This window comes from Papaver somniferum, unplaced genomic scaffold (assembly GCF_003573695.1).
Source record: "Papaver somniferum cultivar HN1 unplaced genomic scaffold, ASM357369v1 unplaced-scaffold_76, whole genome shotgun sequence".
NCBI lineage: Eukaryota > Viridiplantae > Streptophyta > Magnoliopsida > Ranunculales > Papaveraceae > Papaver > Papaver somniferum.
The window spans coordinates 3,767,354-3,791,826 of record NW_020650526.1 but is presented as its reverse complement, the minus strand read 5'-3'; the positions used below and the strand labels follow the sequence as shown (position 1 = coordinate 3,791,826).

General features: G+C 36.3%; 3 protein-coding genes and 1 long non-coding RNA gene across 4 annotated transcripts; 3 read left to right on the top strand and 1 right to left on the bottom strand.

Moving 5' to 3' along the window:
- Positions 1 to 140: 140 nt before the first annotated feature.
- On the bottom strand, positions 141 to 1,572 carry LOC113344327 (glutathione S-transferase F13-like). The gene is made up of 3 exons (XM_026588330.1): positions 1,333 to 1,572; positions 1,086 to 1,134; positions 141 to 927 (listed from the first exon to the last, which is right to left on the bottom strand). Exons 1-3 carry the CDS (start codon positions 1,477 to 1,479, stop codon positions 473 to 475), a joined length of 651 nt encoding a protein of 216 aa, XP_026444115.1. The 5' UTR covers positions 1,480 to 1,572; the 3' UTR covers positions 141 to 472.
- A 15,288-nt stretch (positions 1,573 to 16,860) lies between these two features.
- Positions 16,861 to 17,368, top strand: LOC113344419 (heavy metal-associated isoprenylated plant protein 39-like). Its single transcript, XM_026588392.1, has 2 exons — positions 16,861 to 16,866; positions 16,982 to 17,368. The coding sequence occupies exons 1-2, from the start codon at positions 16,861 to 16,863 to the stop codon at positions 17,366 to 17,368; spliced, it is 393 nt and encodes a 130-aa protein (XP_026444177.1).
- A 794-nt stretch (positions 17,369 to 18,162) lies between these two features.
- On the top strand, positions 18,163 to 18,577 carry LOC113344418 (heavy metal-associated isoprenylated plant protein 39-like). The gene is made up of 2 exons (XM_026588391.1): positions 18,163 to 18,168; positions 18,278 to 18,577. Exons 1-2 carry the CDS (start codon positions 18,163 to 18,165, stop codon positions 18,575 to 18,577), a joined length of 306 nt encoding a protein of 101 aa, XP_026444176.1.
- Positions 18,578 to 22,575: 3,998 nt separating this feature from the next.
- Positions 22,576 to 23,653, top strand: LOC113344307. The gene is made up of 5 exons (XR_003357748.1): positions 22,576 to 22,758; positions 23,054 to 23,129; positions 23,220 to 23,301; positions 23,472 to 23,502; positions 23,609 to 23,653. It is a non-coding gene; the product is annotated as an uncharacterized LOC113344307 (long non-coding RNA).
- The last annotated feature ends 820 nt before the right edge of the window (positions 23,654 to 24,473 follow it).

Sequence of the window (24,473 nt, the reverse complement as noted above, 5' to 3'; positions counted from 1 at the left end):
TTAATCTGAATAATGCATGGTCTGTATGGCCAGTAAAATTTTCTTTTGAGCATAAAAAAAAGATGAGTAAAAAGAGAAAAACCCCTCCACTGCTGATTCCTTTGAGCTAAAACATCGCAATCCTTGTACACGGTTATAAAATAGTGAAAAATCCTGGTTTTATTGAATCAAATTTTTTAGATATTCAGATACAACAACCTTCTGAATAGAGTATGGCATGTATGGCCAGTAACTAACCAATTGCACTCTTATCTAATATAAATAAAAACAAATAAACCACAAGAACTCCTTAGACCAATAATGCAATATTGCAATACTGGTAATATCCTTAAATCACTCATGAAAACAGCTCTCAGAACCTCAATTTATTAAACTATTTCTGGAGAAACCTAACAACAGATTTGACCTTGAATATAAAACTCAAATTTTACTTCAATTATTGAAAACCCCATTAAGTTCACTCAACAGTTAATCATACTTGACTCTCAATCAGCTGAGCAACCTTAACAAAAGATGGTCTAACTGAAATGTCCTCCCACCATGCCCTAACATTAGCCCTAGATTTGATCATATCAGCCCACGGAGTTTTCATGAAATAGTAAATATAGGGAAGGTGATGGAGATCAGCAAGAGTAAAAGAATCACATGCCAAGTACTTCGAATAGCTCAACCTAGTGTCATAAACATCAAGCACTGGTACCAGTTTCGCGAGATTCTCGTCAATTATTGATTGATCAGGAGTTTGGTGATAAAATACTGGCTTTATTAATTGTTCGAAGATGATAGTGTGGATAACAGGGTTGAACTGTTTGGATTCCACTTCTAACCATACCCCAACCATTGCTGAGGCTTCCATGTTTTCATTTCTGGATAGATCTGTACCCGATTCGTACTTATGGGCTATGTACCGGGTAATTGCACGAGATTCTGCTCAAATTTAAGTTTGATTGATATCAGTAAATCGGATCATGAGTATATAGAAAGAATGTATAACAAAAAAATAAAAATAATGCATGAACCTGGCTATATAGTACTAGCCTACTAATATATGTCTTAGACGATAGCTAGCGAATCGAAAATCTCACCAAAAAGTGTGACAGATCCATCTTCCAAAACTGGTATCTGACCAAATGGCTGTAAATTAAGTAACATTAAAAAAAAAATTAAAAAAAAAACTTCAAAAGTTAGAAAAGAAACATTTGAAAACAAATTCCGACAAAGTATCCGATGACTGTATACGTGGAATTAAACCGGTGCCGATGGACAACAATAAGGCACGGTCGCAGCTAAATCAGTTTTCAGTGCAAGTTAGAACGTGCTAACAGAACATACATTTTTGGCGAGATAAGCTGGGAATTTGTGTTCTCCTTTGGAAAGGTCAACATTGACAAGCTCATACTCTACTTCTTTTTCTGCCAGGCATGTCATCACACACGCTGTTGGGGATGACATTGGAAACCCATATAGCTTCAAAGCCATAGTTACACCGAGGAAAGAAAGAAAAGAAAAGAAAATTAAAGGTCGATATATAGATGAAGTGGTTGATTGAGATTGTTTAGGATGGAATGAAGAATGGTGATGTGACTTGTTAGATTGAGGTTCCACTTATATAGACAAGCTACCAAGGTACAAAATGGAAGAGTGGGAAACTGTAGTATACCTAACAGTCTAACTAATATATTAAAAAAAAATTAAAAACGGATTACAAAAATAAAGAAAGGGAAGACCAAAAATGGACAACTAACCGTCTAACTCAGATATAAATAAAATTAATACCGAATAAAGAAAGGGAAGACCCAAAATGTTCCAAGGGCTTCACTAGCTAACAGTCTATATCACAATCGACCAGTGGCGGAACTAGACATTGGATATAGGGATGGCTGGAGCTTTTTTCAGGGCTTGCTTAAGAATAAAACTCATAGACCAATTGTGGCCCAACTTAAAAAAGGCTTTGAAAAAAATGACTTTTTCTCTTGTTAGGGCTGGCTTAAGCTAGCCCTAGTCACAAGGTAGTTCCGCCCCTGCAATCGACTTTCTGTTCCAAGGGCTTGCTATCTAAAAATGGGGAGAAAAAGAAGAAGATATTTCAAGTACTTACGCAAAATGATGATTTTAGTTTCTTTCGTAAATGACCTTCATAATTATAACATCAAACCCGATAATATAGCATATATTAACAGAGATAAGGAACAATAACTTCTCTGTTACCTGGACTCCAAGTACTCTCCCAATATACTTGATACGTAGCCCATCGCTTATCAGTTCAGCCTTTTTGATTAAAGAAACAAAGAGTTAACAACCTTCGGTTCAGGTATACAAAATAGACTAGGAAATTCAGGAAAGAATCGCTTAGCAGTTCGATCTCTGCCCACCTGTGTCGGTTTTGGACCTTTTGGTACAGACCTTGGAGCATTGCAACGAACAAGGTGTCTTGATTTGAGAGGTACTGGAAATAGAGCACGCCTTGCTTTAGCATCCTATGCAATTTGGACATGATAAATCTAGCTAGGCGGATTAGTGAACTTCCCAGAGAGGGGTTTATCATCTGACAGCTATACTGTGTCTAACTCATATGATGCAGTGAAGATCCACCTAACATAACAAAATGCAGTTATGCTGGATCGACTTCTTTTTGTGTGCTTGAGCCAGACTTGGGCGAGTCAGATACAACAGAAGACAAGCAAAAAAAAAAAGCAAAAAAAACATGACCAGTTCTATATATATATATTTTTATTTTTATTTTTTTTGCTTGTGGTACTGTCTTCTGTTGTATGGTGAAAAAAAAAAACATGACCAGTTCGACTAGCTTCTTGTAATTTTCTTGAACTGATTTTTTCTTTTGTTTATGCTGAAAAAATAAAAAAAAAAAGTACTATGTTTGTCCAGAAACTATAATTATCATAAGAACCCAGAGAGTTAAGAATTAGAGTTTACAGATTACTTAAGCTCATTGGTTAAAACTAATGGTAATTCTGGCACAGAGAAGATATTTGAAGTTACCCATATAGAAATCCAAACAGGAAAAGTGTGATACACTAGCAAGGAAAGGTAGCAGCAGAATAGGAGCGCTAAATTATTTCTTCTTGGTGAGCGAATACTCCCACCTTTTGCCTTATTTTCCTGTAGAATTCTCATAAGCGCCATTGCTGATCAGAAATATAATTCTCATAAGTATCGACTGATATGATTGTAAATCTTTTAGAGAAAGAAGACTGTTCATGTGAGGAACTGTTTGATGGTAATGGCGGTGTTTAGATTCCATAACCTTCGTTAAAGTTGAAGTCTTAGGGTCATAGCTAAAGAGATCTGTTTTGCCGGGCCACAATAGGACTTTATTGTTGATTGTGATATCAAATGGTTCATAGCGCTCCAGAAATTTGCATGGTATAGTGAACTCTGTGCTCCAACTCCAACTGCAGTCGTAGTAGTACTTTTGCAGTTCGGTCGCTTTGCAACTTGCACTATTTATCGCTTCTTTCTTAAATGACCATATGTCGAGGCATTGTCCTTGAAAGTGAACCACACATAAATTTCCTCTGAAGGACCGGAGGTTAATACAGTAGTTACCTGATTGACCACCACTGTAATCAATAGGGGGTGAAGGAACCAATTGGAATATCTCGCTTGCCAAATCAAAAGCCACGATCACAGGTTCTGGTAAGTTATACCTATTTCTTGGAGCTGTGTTGTTGTACCTGTGTCAACCCAATGAAGAGCTCCATTCGCTAAGATGCCTGACAACCAGAAGGTATATGGGACTTTTCCTATATTTCTCCACCCAATGCAAGGACTTTCGAGATTGTATACTCGGCATGACCACCTTCCGAGGAACCGACCTTAAACTCGTCATAAGTCCATGGGTAGAACTCAACTCGAAAACCGGTTGACCAGAAGAGGGAACCCATTGACTTATAAACTACCTATCAAGCCCCATCTAACCAATGTGGGACTAGGATCCCAACATCCCACCACGCTTCCAGACCCAACGTCCTTTTGGCACACTCTATCGACACTGACCCGAAGGTATCCCTTTCTCTTATGGCGGCTTCACTCCCCTATCAGTATTTAATGCGGGTGACAACTACGCCCATACATAGGTGCCCCAACACTTTAATCTAGCCTATAGGTCACCCCTTCCGTGGAGCGGGCATGGGTCGTGGTGGCTGGCTCTGATACCAAATGGAGTCATTTTGATAGCAGAATGGTAAGAAGTATTATACCACCACTCTGCCCATGGTAACCAATGAAACCGGTCTTGAGGTTTTTGGCTTGCAAAACAATGGAGATAGCATTCTAATGTACGATTAGTGACTTCAGTTTGGCCATCTGTTTAAGGGTGATAGGCTGAACTTCGACAAAGTTGGGTATCTTGTGAAATGAAGAAAGCCTCCCAAAAGTTACTTAGAAAAATAAGATCACGATCACTTACAATGATGCGAGGCATCCCATGAAGACGAACAATATCACGTACGAATATATCACCAACAGTCGCAGCAGTATAAGGATGCGAAAGAGCACTAAAGTGAGCTGATTTGGAGAGACGATCGACTACCACCAAGATAGAGTTCTTACGATTAGACGACGACAACCCATCAATAAAATCCATCGAGATATCCAACCATACATCATCAGGAATAGGCAAGGTTCGTAGAAGTCCCGGAGGGGCAATAGTTTCAGCTTTGTTACGCTGGCAAATATCACAGCTATCAATATAAGCCTTTATTGAATGTTTCATACCTTGCCAGTAGAAATTTTGTTGAAGACGCTTATATGTGCGAAGAAAACCAGAGTTTCCACCCTGAGGGGTTGAATGGAACTCATGAAGAAGCTTAGCACACCATTGAGATGTAGGAACCACTACAATACGCTTTTTGTAACGAAGTATACCATCAATATAAGTGTAATGTTTCTTAAAATATGGATTTCTGCATAACTCTTCAATAAGATTGCTTAATGTGATTTCAGTATGACATTCTTGAATAATATTATCAACCCCGGAAAAAATAGCAGCACTAAGAGCTGAAAAATTAAGATTTGGATGACGAGATAAGGCATCAGCAGCCTTGTTTGTTGTACCACGGCGATAAACAATCTCGTAATCATATCCTAAAAGTTTGGATAACCATTTTTGTTGCTCAATGGAAGATAACCGTTGATCATGAAAGTATTTGAGACTCTGATGGTCTGTTAAAATTTTAAAATGACGACCCAACAGATATGGGCGCCACTTTTGAACAGCAGCAACAACAGCAAGCATCTCCTTGTCGTAAATAGGAAGGCTCAAATGTTTTGCTGAAAGAGGTTTACTATAAAATGCAATAGGTCGACCAAATTATCTTAGAACATCCCATAATCCATTACCCGAAGCATCACATTCGATGATAAATTCCTTGGAAAAATCGGGAAGAGTTAACACAGGAGTTGTAGATAATGCTATTTGTAGTTGCTCAAAAGCCTCACTTGCTGCATCGGACCAAGTAAATGCATTCTTTTTCAGTAATTGAGTAAGTGGTGGGCTAATTTTTCCATAATCCTTGACAAATTTGCGGTAATAACCAGCTAAACCAAAAAATCCTCGAAGCTCCTTAATTGCATAAGGAATAGGCCAGTTTAGAATACATGATATCTTGTCATTCTCCACAGAAACACCATTTGCTGATACTACATGTCCGAGATATCCTATAGAAGATCTAGCAAGTTCACATTTGGATTCCTTTACGAAAGACAGTTAGCTCGCAATATCTCAAAAACATTTGATAAATGTTGAATATGTTCTGAAACAGAACGGCTGTAAACCAATATATCATCAAAGAAGACAAGGACAAACAGGCGAAGGAAAGGTCGAAAGATATCATTCATTAAACTCTGAAAGGTTGCAAGAGCATTAGATAACCCAAACGGCATGATCAAAAATTCGTAATAGCCATCGTGTGTCCGAAAAGCTGTTTTGTGTATATCAGCGTCATGAAGACGGATTTGATGGTACCCCCAACGAAGATCAAGCTTAGAAAATATTACAAAACCATTCAATTCATCAAGCAATTCATCTACCATTGGAATGAGAAATCTATCCTTAATAGTAAGCTTATTCAAGGCTCGGTAATCAACACACATACGCCATGAACCGTCTTTCTTACGAACTAATATTATTGGTGAAGAGTAGGGACTAGAACTTGGACGGATAAAACCTGCCGCTTTTAATTCTGAAACAAATGTTAGGGTACCGTTCCTAACCTCGTCATAAGCCCATGGGTAGAACTCAACTCGAAAACCGGTTGACTAGAAGAGGGAACCCATTGACTTATAAACTACCAATTAAGCCCCATCTAACCAATTTGGGAGTAGGATCCCAACAAAACTCAATTCTCCCGCTACGGGATTGCAAACAAAGGTACGATCTTCAATATGTCCTTTTAGTGTTGAAGAGTAGTTTGAAACTTTGAGACATACCAACCCATTGCATCAACCAACAATGGTATCATTATCCGGCAATGAACAGTTGTCACTGTCAATATTATAAATATTTTGATGATGATCATTGTCATCCACGTAATCGAGTCGGGTGTTCTTGTTGTGCAAAGACGACGCAAAATGAACAGACAAGAAAAGCATACCAACTTTAAGATATACCTGATAGATACGACTTCTCCATGTTTTGCATACTCGTTGGCATCGTAAAACTGATGGAATAGGTACTCGACAAAATATGATTTCTAGGATATCATTACTATAGAGTTCGAGATTTTGATCACTAAAGTAGTACAAAGAAAATCCAAATTCTAATTTATTTTTAAAATTTATTACCTCAAGAATTGTCTGCTCAGGTCCAGCTCCTCTCTTTCAAGTGCCATGGGTAAAAACTGTAGCAGTGCAAACACTCATCAAAGGCGTGTTATTAATATGTAGCAACTACACTAGGGTTTAATTGAATGGAAGGTTAGGGGTTTAGGGGCTTGTTAAGGAACTCCCTGTTGGAGTTCTGATTAAACTCAAACTACTTGTAAGAATCGGTCTTGTGTAATATACACGTGGTTTACGTATTATCAATTACTTAGAATTCTGTTTAGAGTTGGATAAACAATGGTATCAGCGGGTCATTATTAGTCATGGTCTTAGGGAACTGCTTTTTGTCTCGGTCATGGGTTAGAATGTTGTAAGGGTACATTATTTATATGTCCCTATTTTTGATATCCAATAAATATATCCTTATATAACAATAAATATGTCTTTACTTTTTAATAATTTTATCTATTTAAAATTAGATTATCTTAATACCCTCACCTACATAATATTTTTCTTTACTTCAAAATGGAACAAATTTCTTCATCTACCACTTCACCACCACCACTAGCACCACCACCACCAACATTCAACTACCATTACACCACCACCGTTCAACGACCACCACCTACCAACCACCACCAGCAACATTCAACTACCATTCCACCACCACCGGTCAACGACCACCACCTACCAACCACCACCACCACTAATATTCCACCACCACTCCTTCACCACCACCATTACACCACCAACAGTCCTCCACCACCACTAGTCCGTCGCCGCCGCCACCGCCACTAGTCCGCCGCCGCCACCACTGGTTCAAATATTTTTGGATCAACAACAGTAGTTGATCCAAATAAAAATAGAACCAACAGTAGAAGTTGATCCAATTCAGGGGATCAATAAAGGTAATTGATCCAACAAAAAAAAGGATCAACAGTAGAAGTTGATCCAATTTAGGGGATCAACAATAGTAGTTGATCCACTAAATTGGATCAACAATGAAAGTTGAACCATGTAAATGGAGTGAACTTGGCGTGAGTCGAACACGTATCATCTGACATGGACTCAGTCATGCTACCATTGCACCACAAGTTCAACATTGGAAGAAAATTACATGATTTAAACTACAAGCGTGATTTAAACTACAAGCTTGATTGTATTTATCCAAAAAAAATATTGTCAACAATAGGAGTTGAAAGGATCAAAAACAGTAGTTGATCCCATAAAAAATCGGATCAACAGCAATAGTTGATCCCATAAAAAATTGGGTCAACAGCCATAGTTGATCTATAAAAATTGGGTCAACACTCAACAACAACAATTAATCATCACATGTAGCTTCATAAACATTGTCGACAATTATTTTGTTTACTGTAGACAATGAATTGAAGGGAGAATAGAGGGAATTGGATACTCGTATTTTAACGTCAACAACATCTCTGTCTCATAACCATTAGTAACAGGAGGTTCGGTGGTACTCGTTAGTACTCTCCAACAAAGATCTCCAGTAGCGGCACAAAAGTTACAACTAGTACTCGACGCTCTTATAACAGAACTTGGTGGAATGAATGTACTAAGATTAACCTTTCTCCATAATTTAGTACCTAATGTGAAAACCATACATTTGAATTCCTTTTTATCGCCATCATCTAGCGAGTGACACATATATACAATCCTGTATTCATTCGTCAAGGAATCAAACCCGAAACCGTAACAAATGTAACTACAATAGTGTTTAAACTTGGGAGGGTATATGCTTAGTAGTTGTTTCCTGCAAGGGTTATAAACCCCAAATGCACCACGATGATCAGCAGCCATTGAGAAATTACATAGCAAACCGTTACAATTACCCTTACTAAATAAACAGAAAAAGTAATGGTTGAATGGATGATGCAGCTTATCAATTGGTTCATCTAATACATTGAGTAAATTGAAGATAAAGTTGTGATTTTTGTGTGGGTGAATGAAGTGAGAAGAAGGAAATTTTTCGTTTTTAAGGATAGAGTTATGCCAAATTTTAGAGACACAAGTGTAATACAACAGATCTCGAACTGAAAGTCTTGGGATAATATGCTCCGCAATTAGCTCATGAGGAAGATAGGGAATCCTTGGTTCATTCTTTTTCTTCTTCATCCCGCCGGTGATTTCAAGTACCACCTCCGGTTTCCAAATTTCTTTCCAAATTCAATCTTAACTTCATATTCCGTTAATTTGATCAAAAATCTTACATATATACATATATATTCTAGGATCTTCAGTATTACCAGAAAATAAAATCCTAAAATCAAATCTCAATGTCGTTAGATCTGATTTTGAAAATTAATCTTCAAAATCCTGAATTAGTTGACGACGGCGAAGGTGGTGATAGTTGCAGCTTCGGTGACGATGAAGATGGTGGTGGTGGGATTGGTTTGGTTTGGTTTGATTCTGCATCACAGATCTCTCTGAATTTCAAATCTTATCAATCTCAAATCTAATTAGTTCTTGAATCTGTTATAAAGATGGAGACGGTGACTAAAGAGGTGGTGGTAGTGGTTATGGTATTGGTGGTGTTGGTTGTGGTGGCGACGGAAATTGTTGTGGTGGCGACGGAGATTGAGATGTTGTGGTTCGTGTTTTTATCAGAAGTTGAAGTATATATCACATAAAGGTTAAAAATGAAAACTAGGGAAAATATGATTTTAAATTAAATTTCAATTATGCCATCAGGAATATTTGTAAAGTCTGTTAGGGATATTTGTGAAGCTCATCAAAAAGAGTGACAACTATTCAATTTCCACGGGAATGTTCTGTCAATGAACCCTAGAAAAAGACTTGGTATTACAGGCAGAACCTATGTACGGGTTGTTGTTTAGGAATAGCATGACAATTGGGCATGGACCACTAAAAAATAATACTCCACGTATATAGCCCAATTTGATATAGGGTCCGATTATTGAGAAGGTGAACTCTATGTTGTAAAAGGCGGCCTGGACGCTCGCCTAGGCGGCGAATGCGCACGAGTCGCTGCAGAGCGCCCGACCGTCTAACTTTTCCACTCCATCATAATACTTCTGCTAGATTTTATGATTATCAATTATTATTCTTGGTATATTAGCTTTCCATAACAGTACAATTCTCTTATAAAAATTAAACTTTTCGTTCCATATATGATGGCTGATTGTTATGAAGGTTAATTTATTCTCATTGATGAATAATAATCTCCCTAAATCTTCACTGTAATATCAATTTCAGCAACAATCAAGGATAAAAATATGGAAACAAGCAAGCATAGAAATATTTCAACATATGGGTGATTGAAATATGGAAACTTCATTAATAGTGGGATAAGCAACAATCAAGGATAAAAATATGGAAACAATCAATCATAGAAATATTCAACATATGGGTGATTGAAATATGGAAACTTCAATAATAGTGGGATAATAATATTGCTTCATCTGCAGAGTCGTTAAAATATGGAAACTTCATTAATAGTGAGATATATCATAACGGACAATGAACAATCAACGTATGGAAACTTTATATATAGTGAAATATATCAATATTAATGCCAAATCAATCACCATCGACAATCAAGGATCAAAAGATGGAAACAAATTGTAATTAAGTATCAAGGGAATGACGCGATCGGTGTAGTTCTAAGAGAAGATGGTCCAAGAGGCCTTGATTGCAATGAGGTTAATGAGGTCGGGCGAGGTCGGGCATGCTGTTAGTGGTAATAATGGATTGAGAATTGGAGATGAGGCAGTAGATATAAATTACTGAATTTGTAGAAACCATGACATCGAATTTTTTTTTTGTTTGTTTCTTTTTTCATAGTTGATTACCTTATAGTTCTGAAACTTCAATGGTAACTGTGTTCTTTTCGACAAGTAAACATTCAGTGGTTATAGATCTATCACACAATTAAACATTCAGTGGTGATAGATCTATCACACAAGTCTAAAAGAGCAAATTGAATAAGTGACCGCCTAGGCGCCCGGCTTGGCACCTCGCCTCGCCTAGCGCCTCATACAACAGGGTGAACTAATTTATGGTTTTCGCAGCAAGATATTACTTTTTAAGGTTACCTGTTAATGAGAGTTTTCAAGGAATGAGTCAAACTGTCACCATTAAAATCTCACCTTTTCATTTTTTTGATCAGTTTTGCCCAATTGTGTTTTATCTCTTTAACTAACTTCATCTATTACTCATGCAGGAAATAAATCGACCTGAAATTTTATATTTTGTGAACAAGTGTAGGGATTTATATTGTAGATGATGCTTCTCTTCAAGCTCGATCTAAATTTATATTTCCAGCCCTCTCGAGAAAGCAAGATAAATATCATCTCAGAGAACATTAACTAAAGAAGAAATAAACAAAAGGAATGCCTGATTCTTAGGGATATAGCAAATTCTTTTCAGAAATCTACTTGACGTTTGGACATGCCTAAGGATTTCCAATGATAACCCTAGATATTATGATTATTAGTTAGAAATATGGCTGATATAGTGCCCTAACTTTTTTTTGGGGAAGAAAGCTCTTGGTAGGATATTATACGCATAGATATACATGGGAAGTTTCTTCCTTTGTGGTTTAGTCGGAACGGGGTACGTGTATAACAAAATATACAAATACAATACTCCAGGATTTTCAAATTAACGGTATTCTAACTAACTTAGCGGGTTAAAAGGGGTATTGTTAGTATTTTGAGGGGGTATACACAAGAACACCCAAGATAAATTTAGGAACAGAAAGAAAAAGAAGAAAAAGAAAAAAAAATGAAACTAGCTAGAAACCTAACATGCTTAGTTATATAACGTAGTTGTCTAAAGTTTAAGGGTTTAGGGGCTATACGTTCCTTTGATATATTCCCTCCTTTATCATCAACCAAGCACTTGTGCAACAAGACCATAATAATCATTAAAAAAAAAACCTGGGAAAACAATGAAGGTAATTAATTAAGCAAGATAATAACTGTTTACTTATTCATTAATTGAAGTATCATCTTCACATGTTAACGAGATCATCAATAATCCAATTTTAATGTGAATCTAATCGTTTTCTTTTCTTTTTTTGTAATAACAGAAAATGATGGTAGTGAAGATGGATATCAGTGATGAGAAATACAAACTAAAGGCCATGAAATCTCTTTCGGGTTTCGCAGGGGTTGATTCCATATCATGGGATATGAAAGAAGCACAGAAGAAACTGAAAATAATTGGAGATATCGATCCTGTAGATATTATAATTAAATTAAGAAACCATTCTCATAAAGAATTACTACTAGTTGGTCCAGCAGAAGAACCAGAAAAGAAAAAAAGAAGAACCACAAAAGAAGAAAGAAGAACCAAATAAAGAAGAACCAAAAAAAGAAGAAATAAAGAAAGAAGAACCCAAGAAGAACCAAAAAGAAACTACTGCAACTGCCCTTATGCTAATGAAAGCCCGAATGCTTATTGGAGAAATAAAGGCCATCATTGGTAATGGGAAAAATATCGTTTGGTCCTTTTTTAGGTGGGTCCATGTCTGTTTGGTCCTTTTGCAAAATGTCCTTTACGATTTGGTCCATAATTATTTAAAAATATATAACAGACAAAAATACCCTTTTGTGTTAATTTTTACTTATTTTTTTGTAGCAGTTCATTCTGTCTGATGAACCATCAAAGTTCATTCTTACAAATGAAAACCTAATAAAAACCAAATTAAATCACATATGAACGAACTTCATTATTTCACTAAAATTCTACAAAATTTTCATTATTAAGAACAAACCAGAGTTCATTTCTGGAATGAACTCCTCATAAAACCTATATAAACCAGAGTTCATTTCTGGAATGAACCCCTCATAAAACCTATATAAACCAGAGTTCATTTCTGGAATGAACCCCTCATAAAACCTATATAAACCAGAGTTCATTTCTGGAATGAACTCCTGATAAAAACCTATATAAACTATTATGTTCATCAGCAGCGGAGTTCATTCCAAAAATGAAGTTCATTTCAGTAATGAACTTCATTCCAGGAATGAAGTTCATCTTAAACAGCAGCAGCAACAACAAAACACATAAATCTTCATCTTCAACAGCAGCAGCAGCAACAACAAAACACATAAATCTTCATCTTCAACAGCAGCAGCAGATTTATAGAGTTTGACGAGTTCATCTTCATCATCATCTCCAATCGCAGCAACATCAAGAAAACCTAATTAAATCTTCAACAGCAACAGATCTATCTTTGACAACAACAACAGTAGTAGAAGATGAGTTCGTTCCATCAAGAAAACACATCAAAATCTTCATCACAAACCAGAGTTCATTCCTAAAATGAACTCTGTCATCTTCATCTTCTTCATCATCAGCAGCAACTCATCTTCATCCTCTCCATCATCAGCAGCAACAACAGACGATAAAACATCAAAATCTTCATCACAAACCAGAGTTCATTCCGGAAATGAACTCCGTCATCTTCATCTTCTTTTGTAGATCCGAAACTTAGCCAAGCATGTGAAGATGATAAAGGTTCATCATCATCATAAATAGCAGCAGAATCTTCATCCTCACCGTCTTCATCATCAAAACAGAAGCAAAACATCAAAAAGAAAAAAAAAAAGAGAAATTCTAGATCTGAAAATAAAGGAGAGAAAAAGTAAATCTGAGAATGATTTATTCTCTCTTACTTTTTGACTATATATATGGTCCTAATCTAAAAGCGTATTTCTGCCACTACAAGATGACAATTACATCATCCATGACGTCATCGTAGGACCAAACCATAATTTCTAGGACCAAACAGACAATTGACTAGGTCAACTGGACTAGACTCTCTCTAATATATTATTTGTTGGACCAATTGGTATTTCCTACATTGGTAATTACGTTTATTATTTCGGACTAGGCGTAGCAGTGACTACACTTTGCAGGCCTAGACAAGTCTCATCTATAGCTAGCAATGTCGTTAACATTTTTGATCGGTACAAACTTGGCAGATTTTATTGCTGATGCAAATTTAGATTCAAGTGTACCTATTAGTACCTATTATATCAAAATTCTGTAACTTGCTAGTTGAATACCAGAATAAAAACATGTTTTCGTAACTGTTCATGGAGTTGAAAGTTATCGCCAGGCTTATTTTTTGTTGTTTGGTATGTTTCGACCAATACTCAATTTTGGTACCTACATTTGTTGATTGATCATACCTATGTGAATCTTCTTCCCGTCCGGTCATCATATGCATGCTAAGAGTACCTAAATACTCAATCGGTCGGGGAACTCCCTCATGTAATAATTCCTTTTCAAGCATGCGTTCAAAGGAGGAATTTGCTAACAAGTAAAAGGGAAAATTTCCTAAAGTATAGATCTGACTTTTCTAGTTCTAAAAAAACAAGAACCGTGTGGGAGGGATATTCGCAAAAGTATAGCAGCTTACCATACCCCCTATCAAAGTCGTCTTTGTCCATATTTTCTAGTTCCCTATAAAAAATGCATTTATTAGGATCATTTGCCAAAATATCTTCCCATTCTATTTCCACCTAAGAAGGTATAAGAACAAACTACTTAACTACGCCAATACCTGTGTGTGTTTGTGTGTGTGCGTGTTCGAGAGAGAGATAGGGTTCTTCGTACTTACATCTAAATCTACAAGCCTTATCACCCACTAAGAGTAACACCGTGCTTCCAAGAAATTCTCCAATTGGGCTACTCTCAAGCCTCAACATATTCTCCACATATATTGCCATCACCTACAAAAAAAAAATGGAATAAAATACCAATATATCCTCTGATTAATCATAACAACTGTGTATCGATTCAGAATAATTCAAAAGAAGCAGAACTGTTAAGCCAGTCAGTGTACATGAAAACAATAAAACTGAAAACTCACACTTCTTACAACTGGCATCCTTAGTATACATACATCAATATTATGTATCCAACTACGAAAGTCCACCAGAAAGAACCTTTAGACCAGATACCAAAATACTCACTTCGCTTAAGGGGAATGTGAGGCATCCACTGTTCAAGTATGGGGTTTAATCTCCGGGGTGCAAGAGGCATCAGCTTGGTGATGTTTATCAATGCTGAATGCACCCGATCAAGCACTTGTTCCTTTTTTACAACTCCACGAGGTTTATTCAGCTCGTTTACGAAAGACTGGTGCAGCTTAAAATTGTTAACAAGCATGTCCAGAGACGAGTCCAGACATCCGCTGGTATCTTATGATATTAATCCGAAACGTACAATCTTCAAGCTACCAAATAACTAGTGTATGGGGTGGGGAGGACAAATAATTACAAAAGTTGAAAATTAGGTACCAAGCGAATAATCAGGTCCACCAACGCATCCATAACATCTGGATTGTATTTCCACATACTCATCCCGAAAATCTGAGACACGTGAGAAAATTACAGGATGCAAACGGCAAAATCCCATTTTCTTTCTAACATCAACATGCATGAACTTACTTACAGCTTTCATAAGAGTTTAATGAAGAACAATATCAATACAGGCAACTGCTCCAGATAAACCTTTTGAAATCGTCTGCAGAATGAAATATAAATGTACAGACATAAACAAATATTTAAGTAGAAGAAAAAGAAAAGGTATAAAAAGCTGAATGTTTATTATGCTTCTTACCACAAGCGACGCGACGTCATCAGGATATATGGACTCCGACTGATTCAATTTCCCCACCAACTCATAATAATTGGTTGTATCACCCTACTACCCCCAAGGAAATGAACTTAGTCTGCATGAAAAAAAAATCAAATTCCAAATAGAAAATGTTTTTCAGTGATTAAGTTTCCCAACTACAGATTGATCGAGGTAAAAGCGTACAAATGCATGTTTGCCTCTGCAACTCTTGATAGTATACCACGAATAAGAGCAGCCACCTGTGTATCGTTGTATTCGATTCCTTCTTCTTCCATACCTACCTAATTACACATATTCCATGAGATCACCAATAGCAAACAAAAACAGAAAAGGAGTAGAGAGAATCCAAATTCATCAAATAAAATATTTATCATAAAGACACGAGTAAATTAAGGTTAGGGTTGGAAGAGATTGAGACCTTGAGCTTGCAACGTGAGAGAGGAAAACGAATGAATGCAGTCTCAGGGTTTAGGGTTCAGAATAGTAAAAGCAATTCTAAACCCTAGAGAAAGTAAACCATAGAGAAAGACTTGGTATTACAGGAAGAACCTATGTACGGATTGTTGTTTAGGAATAGCATGGCAATTGGGCATGGACCACTACAAAATAATACTCCACATATATAGCCCAATTTGATATAGGGTCCGGTTACTGTTTTAGCTGCGGCCACAAGAGATTACTCGTTAAGGTTAGTTGGGATCCAACAGTGCGATAACAGGTTTATGAGTTTCGCTAACGTATGATAATCCGGACATTGTAGGTGTTGCTTGATAGTGAGTATTGAGGGAGACAAGTTGTTTCCATTGATGGTGTAACTTACGGTGTTGATCCTCAAGCTAAGAAGGAACTGCTAAGCCGAATTGAGTTGTCATTGGTCTACGGCTGTTACACCTTGGCTAAACGAGTACCCATGATCAAAGAGATGCTCGTTTATATGTAAAGGAGCAACACAAAAGTCCAGTTATGTACAATGTCACTTCTAATGATCATGTTCCCTATCTTCGCAATACCGTACATCATACCAACCTTTAAAGAAAGATTCCTCTGTTTAAGGAGGAGCAGTGTCATGAATATCATACCCATTTCATGGACAAGGAATGGGAAAAAAATATTGGCGAGAATTCGGGGAAGGAAGCCTTTATGCGAGGTTGCGAGTCAGGGTAACGGGGGTTGCTGGGCTGGCATTACCCCGTTTACAGGGAGAGCTTTCAAGAAATGACTTGGATTCCAAGTATCATAACTTTAGGAACAGGATACAAAACAAAAATGGAAACCTAGCTAGAAACCTAACATGCTGAGTTATATAATGTATAGTTGTCTAAAGTTTAAGGGTTTAGGGCTATACGTTCCTTGGATATTTTTCCTCCTCGCATCATCAACCACTACCAAAGCACTTGAGCAACAAGACCATAATCAATAAAATAAAAACCTGGGAAAGCAATGAAGGTAATTAATTAAGCAAAATAACTGTTTACTTATTCATTAATGTTAACGAGATGATCAGTAATCCAATTTTAATGTGAATCTAATTGTGTTCTTTTCTTTTTTTTTGTAATAACAGAAAATGATGGTAGTGAAGATGGATATCAGTGATGAGAAATTCAAACTGAAGGCCATGAAATCTGTTTCGGGTTTCACAGGGGTTGATTCAATATCATGGGATATGAAAGAAGCACAGAAGAAACTGAAAATAACTGGAGATATTGATCCTGTTGATATTGTAACCAAATTAAGAAAGCATTCTCATGCAGAATTACTACTAGTTGGTCCAGCAGAAGAACCAGAGAAGAAAAAAGAACCAGATGAGAAGAAAAAAGAACCGAAAAAAGAAGAAGCCAAGAAGAAAGAAGAACCAAAAAGACACTACTGCTACTGCCGCCCTTACGCTAATGAAAGCCCTAATACTTATTGGAGAAATAACGGTTATCATTGGGAATTAGCTTATTGACTTCGGAGTAGGCCTAGCAGTAACTACACTTTGCAGACCTAAAATTTGCAAATCTAGAGCTAGCAATGTTGTCAACATTTTTGATCGGTACAAACAGGCAGCTTTAATTGCTGATGCCAATTTAGATTCAAGTGTACCTATTATATCAAAATTTTGTGTTTGAGTTTTTTTTATTAATTATTTAAATGAACGTGTTTGAGTTTTTGAGTACTATGTGTCTTTACTTGCTACTAGTATACGAGAATATAAACATGTTTTCGTAACTGTTCACGGCCTAGAAGTATGCCTGACATCTATGACTGGAGGTGAAGTTATAGGCTGATAGTGACTTCCTGCGGTCGCAATGGTCGAGTCCTCCAGCATCTATCGTCAGGCTTTTTATCTTGTTTGGTATGTTTTGACCAAAACTCAATTTGGTAGCTACATTTGTCCAATTTGTTGATTGACCATACCTGATACCTATGTGAATCATCTTCCCGTCCGGTCATCATATGCGTGCTATGAATCCGTCCGGTCATCATATGCATGCTATGAATCTCAGCACCTAAATATTCAGTCGGCCGGGGAAATCCCTCATCTAATATTCCTATTTAAAGCATGTGTTCCAAAAAGGAATTTTCCACCAAGAAAAAAGTTTAATTTTCTTAAATATAGCAAATTTCAAATTTTGCTTGGTATTTTCTTAAAGAGGTTTTGCAAGTCTATATAAGCGTGTTGCATAATGTAGTTCGAATAAGCTTTCGACTAATAAGTTTCTCCCTTTCGTCGCCCTGCATCAACTACTACTGGACGCAATGAAGGTATTAACTGTTTCCTTATTCATTAATTAACTGAAGTATAATCTTCGCATGCCGATAAGATCATCAGTACTCAAATTTTAATTGTGTTTTTTTTTATGTGTAACAACAGAAAATGATGGTAATCAAGTTGGATATCAGTGATGAGAAGTACAAACTGAAGGCCATGAAATCGGTTTCGGGTTTCGCAGGGGTTGATTCAATATCATGGGATATGAAAGAAGCACAGAAGAAACTGACAATAACCGGAGATGTTGATCCTGTAGATATCGTAATCAAACTGAGGAAACATTGTAATGCAGAATTGGTGTCAGTTGGGCCAGCAAAAGAACCAGAAAAGAAAAAAGAGGAACCAAAGAAAGAAGAACCGAAAAAGGAAGAACAAAAGAAAAGCCAACATAGAGGTGCTTAGAATCAGTCACAAATGTTCCAGTGCCCGTAAACAATTTCCTATTCTTTTTCTTTTTTGTTTTGTAAATCTGGTATGATTTAGATTTTTTTTTTTTTTTTTTTTTAATTTTGAACTCGATTGCGTTGTTTAGTTCCGAGGGCATCCCCTAGGGCACAACACTAAGCTTTACCTTGATCACCAACATAGTTAACATGCATATTACTCTCAGCTGCCAGAAATTAGATATACTCAGGAGGAGGAGGAGTTCGCTACCAATCTGTAATCTGCTGCACCACATTAAAATTTGAAAACTAATCCACGGAGTCCGCTTTAATATATTTCTTGAAGCGTGCAGCTAAATATAGTGATGCCAAATCGAATGCGCTTCTGTTTTGTTTTTGATGTTACGAAAATTTCTTAACATTAAGGCTAGCTCTTATCGGTGTCCACAGTATGAGCTGACATTCAAAAAGTGCGGCAATAAGTCTTGATTCATAGAGGGATTCTCTACTTTGCTTGAATCCCTTTGTGAATCACATCTCCGAAGAAAGGTAAATAAAATGAATGATGATTATGTGTTTTTAATTATACACTAGTGTGTAACGGGTGCTACGCACCGGGGCGTCGATTGGTGTGGCGGGGCAGAATCAAATGCCTTAGAGGCATTTAAAAAATTTCTTGATTAACATTATTTTTAATTGATAAAATAGTTTGATACACTTGGATATTCAATATATTGTGGAGATATCTAATTTATGTATGTAATATAATATAATAGTAAAAATAAATATGCTCATTATAATTATACTAGTGCACTAAGAAATAATAAATCTTTTCATTCATAGTAAAACTAAGAAATAATAAATCTTTTCATTCATGACTCCTCCTTACTGGAGTTGATGGAATACCACCGAGTTATGTCCTTGGCTAGGCTAAAGTCCAACCTAGACCTTTACCCAAATCCATCTAGTAGGACTGGCCCTACTGCCAGACCCAATCCCATCAAACTTCTCTATACAACTAATTTAAATACAATCCCACTAAGATATAATATGTTAGTTTACTTAAGTTTAGCAATGAGACCTAGTTTGGCTGTAAACTTGCTTGAGGTCAGTATGGTTTCTGCACTTCTACTTGTTGTATTGTAAAATATGTCAAGCTTGCTTGATGTCAGAATGGATTCTCTTCATCAGTTGAGGTGCATTCATTGAAACTTATCAATTTATGAGTTTCGGATTCATCAGATAAAAGTCAATTATGGCCCATGGATATAGTTCTGGATACGAAGATTTTAATGCTTAGACTATAGTAGATGATCTGCAACCTTTGTTTTCATTGATCCTGGAGAGATCTTTTAAATATTTGTTTTTTGTTTCCTGAATCAGGTGTACTGGTCGAATATCCACAGACTTGGCTGATATTGATTCTGTAATCGTATTGCCATCTCTATATCACTTGTTTTCCGTAGCTGCTACAATTTGTTAGTCGTCCTTGATGTCTAAAGCTCTCCAGATTTCTATGAATCCTTGTCAGTGGGTTAGTCTCTCTCTCTGTCATGTTTACCTTATTGTCAAGATGTAATGGATTTATAGTCTAAGGTTTCATGAAAATATTTTTTCAGTTCACTTTTTGTGCTAGCTTGAGTTTGTTTGAGTGAGTTAATGTTTTCGCAGGTGACAATTTCGCTAGCTAATCATATGAATCTTATAACGTTACATGGTTCGTATTACTTATGAACCTGTGGTGCAATGGTAGCACGTCTGACTTCAAGTCAGAAAATGCGTGTTCTATTCACGCTAAGTCCACCCATTCACACCTTTCATTGCTTACTCTCTTTCAATTATTTGAATGTGTAGATTTGCGTGTGCAAGTTCTTGGTCAAAAATACATATTGGACGATTAAGTTCACTCTTGATCTTCATATTTATCAATTTCGATGATGTATCATTCTAAGTTTGAAGTTTGAACCCTCCTGGAGTTTCTTCGTTTATATTTAGTATGTCGTTATACCACATTTGAAGGTCGAATCGACATTGAGCTTCATATTTATCGATTTCGATGATGTATATATCATGATAAGTTTGAAGTTTGATCCCTCTCAGAGCTTTTTGGTTCATAGTTTGTATGCCGTTATACCACATTTGAAGTTCGAATAGACATTGAGCTTCATATTTATCGATTTTGATGATGTATCATGATAAGTTTGAAGTCTGAACCCTTTCGGAGTTTCTTGGTTCATGGTTTGTATGTCGTTATATCACATTTTAAGTTCGAATAGACAGCGAGCTTCATATTTATCGATTTCGATGATGTGTCCTTTTAAGTTTGAAGTCAGAACTCTCTTGGATTTTCTTGGTTCATAGTTAGTATGTCGTTATACTACATTTGAAGTTCGAATCAACATTGAGCTTCATATTTATCGATTTCGATGATGTATCATTCTAAGTTAAATTGAAGTATGAACCATGCTAGAGTTTCTTGGTTCATAGCTTGTATGCCGTTATACCACATTTGAAGTTCGAATAGACATTGAGCTTCATATTTATCGATTTCGATGATATATCATGATAACTTTGAAGTCTGATTCCTCCGGGAGCTTCTTGGTTCATAGTTTGTATGTCGTTTTACCACATTTGAAGTTCGAATTGACATTGAGCTTTATATTTATCGATTTTGATGATGTATCATGATAAGTTTGAAGTCTGAACCCTCTCGGAGCTTCTTGGTTCATGGTTTGTATGTCGTTATACCACATTTTAAGTTCGAATAGACACCAAGCTTCATATTTATCGATTTCGATGATGTATCCTGTTAAGTTTGAAGTCAGAACCCTCTTGGAGTTTCTTGGTTCATAGTTAGTATGCCGTTATACCACATTTGAAGTTCGAATCAATATTGAGCTTCATATTTATCGATTTCGATGATGTATCATTCTAAGTTAAATTGAAGTCTAAACCATGCTAGAGTTTCTTGGTTCATAGCTTGTATGCCGTTATACCACATTTGAAGTTTGAATCGTCATTGAACTTCATATTTATCGATTTAGATGATGTATCATGATAAGTTTGAAGTTTGATCCCTCTGGGAGCTTCTTGGTTCATAGTTTAGTTTGTATGCCGTTATACCACGTTTGAAGCTCGAATTGATATTGAGCTTCATATTTATCGATTTTGATGATGTATCAAGATAAGTTTGAAGTCTGAACCATCTCGGAGCTTCTTGGTTCATAGTTTGTAGGTCGTTATACTACATTTGAAGTTCGAATAGACACCGAGCTTCATATTTATCGATTTTCTATGATGTATCCTGTTAAGTTTGAAGTCAGAACCCTCTTGGAGTTTCTTAGTTCCTAGTTTGAACGTCGTTATACCACATTTGAGATTCAAATAGAAACAGAGCTTTATATTTATCGATTTCGATGATGTATCACACTAAGTTTGAAGTTAGAACCCTCTCCGAGCTTCTTGGTTCATAGTTTCTGTGCCGTTTATACCAGATTTGATGTCTGAATCGAACTGAGCTTCATATTTATCGATTTCGACGATGTGTCATGCTAAGTTTGTAGTCAGAACCCTCCTGGAGCTTTGTGGTTCATATTTTATTCATCGTTATACTGAGTTTGAAGTTCGAATCAATACTTAGCTTCATATTTATCGATTTCGACGATGTATCCTATTAAGTTTGAAGTTAGTTACCTCCCAGAGCTTCAAATTTATCAATTTCGACGATGTATCATATACTAAAGCTACTTCATGACCTGTATGACTAGTTGAAATAACTTCATGACCTATATAATTAGTCGAAATTCAAACCGGAAGCACAAATAGAAAGCACAGAAATACAAAGAGAAAGCACAAAGAAAACACATTTTTCCCATTTCATATGAGAATCCAAAACCAATTTTCCACCGTTCACAAATTTTCACCATCCGTATGAGAAATCCATCTCCACTGTCCAAAATATTTTATACTCCTTTCCTCTCTGTTTCTTTTCTTCTTTCTCCTTCTCTTTCTCTTGTTTTCACTTTCTCGGTCTGTTCCTCTCTAACTCCGCCTAAACCCTCTCTCTAAAAAAAAAATCCAAATCAAAGTGTAAAAACGATGAAATTGAAATACGTAAAATAATGATGATAGACATGGTGTTGGATCTGATATTTGGGCGTTGTTAAGAACTAAAACGCAAAGATTGAAGCAAGACCCAGGGTTTGTTTGATTTCTCTTAAATCTCTATAGGTTAACATTTTTTTTTAAATTTCAGATATTCTTTAATTCGTCCAGGGTTCTTAGTTTGTTCCAATTCGTAACAAAATACCCAAATAAAAATCTAATAGGGAATGATTCGGAAGTTGCTAAGACCTAAAACACAAAGATGTAGGGTTTATTCGATCTTCTCGTAAATCTATTTAGGTTAACCTTTTTTTTGTAGTTTACTTGGTTTTATCACAGGTTGATAATGATCATTTCATAGTTCTGAACGATTTGACTGTGTATTATGCAGATTTCACCATGTAAAAGGCCTAAATGTGGGTTTCTATCAGATTTAAACAAGTCAAAGCATGGACGTCTAAGGAACTGTAATTATTCATGCTTTTGGTGCAGTTGACTGATAAGTTCCTGGATTTCATCTTCTACACTGTTAAGTTTTTGATTTAATATTGCTGCAGAAGCATATCGGTATGGACATTTGGGATGTGGCTATGGAGAGAAGGGAAGCTGCTCGAGAAATTGTTTGCAGAGCATATCTAGGTCAGAATTTTTCCCCCCTGATTTATTAATAGTGTTTTCGGAATTTGATTTTTGTCCCCTGATTCATGGATTTGTGGTGTCATTTTCTTGAGCATCACAAGAAAAGTTAGGGATGGAGATTCTTATTTTGCTTGCTCATTTGAATTAAAGAATTTTGGTTTACTTTTCAGGGGTTTGGAATGAGGTGTTGGTTACTACAATGTAAATACCTCTCATTTCCTTTTACATTGCTCTATGGTTTTCAACATTGAAAAATAGCACAACTTGTGAAGCTACTTACATTGGCTGTTCATTTGCTATTGTTTAGAGCCGATTTGCCCCGTGTTATCCAGTCTACTAAAACATTGTTATTCCCTCTCTTTATTGGTTCAGGTCTGCTTACATACTTACTGCAATTTTGTTTTGTTTCATTCTGTTTTAGGCTTGCTACTAGTTTCCTTTAGATTTTCTGTAATTGGCATTAAAGATTTTGTTCACATTGCAATTTCATTTTGGCTATGTGTAGGGATGTCACAGAGACCTGGATTTTGGGATGTTTGTATTGGCTTATAACTTTTTACCCATCTTCAACGCAAAATCATCGAGGGATTTGATATTGCGGTTAGCGGGGAGGTTGGTTTTGACTGGAAGGGATTCTTTTTTGTCTTTTTTTTTATTTGATTTTAATTTTTTTGTTATGTACCTGAAAACTTCATGTCCTTTTTTTTTTGGTTTCTGGATCTTTGCAACTCCAAAAGCTCACCCTATCATGTTAAATTGAATGGTGCATTTAGAAAGGGAGAGCTTATGTTTCCACCTTTAGCTTTTATTGCGACTTACATTTCCTGCGTCCTCAGCCCAATTCAAGGTTAGCACCTCTAGCAGCATCAATTAATCATGTTTCAGAGTTTTGTGTTTTATGATACTGTTCTCAAACTTAACTTCCAAATATAGACATGTTAATGATAATTTATTTTATTTTGCAGGCAACTGAGAGGCTTGAGGTTGTATACCGTGTCCTAAAATAGGTGATTCTTACTGGTTCACCTGGGCGCAAAGCAAGAAGCAAGTTAGCAAGCAGATATTTACTTTCTTGCTCAAAGCTGTAGGAAAGAGTGAGTTGAATTCTCCCTTTTAGATTACTAACTTTTAATAGGTTGCAAACTTCACTATCTATATACCTGCGTTGTATG

Excerpts from the sequence above, each read along its gene's own strand:
- LOC113344327 (XM_026588330.1), bottom strand. The coding sequence starts at position 1,479 with ATGGCTTTGAAGCTATATGGGTTTCCAATGTCATCCCCAACAGCGTGT. Across the intron at positions 1,135-1,332 it reads CAGCTTATCTCGCCAAAAAT|CCATTTGGTCAGATACCAGT; the intron begins GTATGTTCTGTT and ends CTTAATTTACAG. Across the intron at positions 928-1,085 it reads TGGATCTGTCACACTTTTTG|AATCTCGTGCAATTACCCGG; the intron begins GTGAGATTTTCG and ends AAATTTGAGCAG.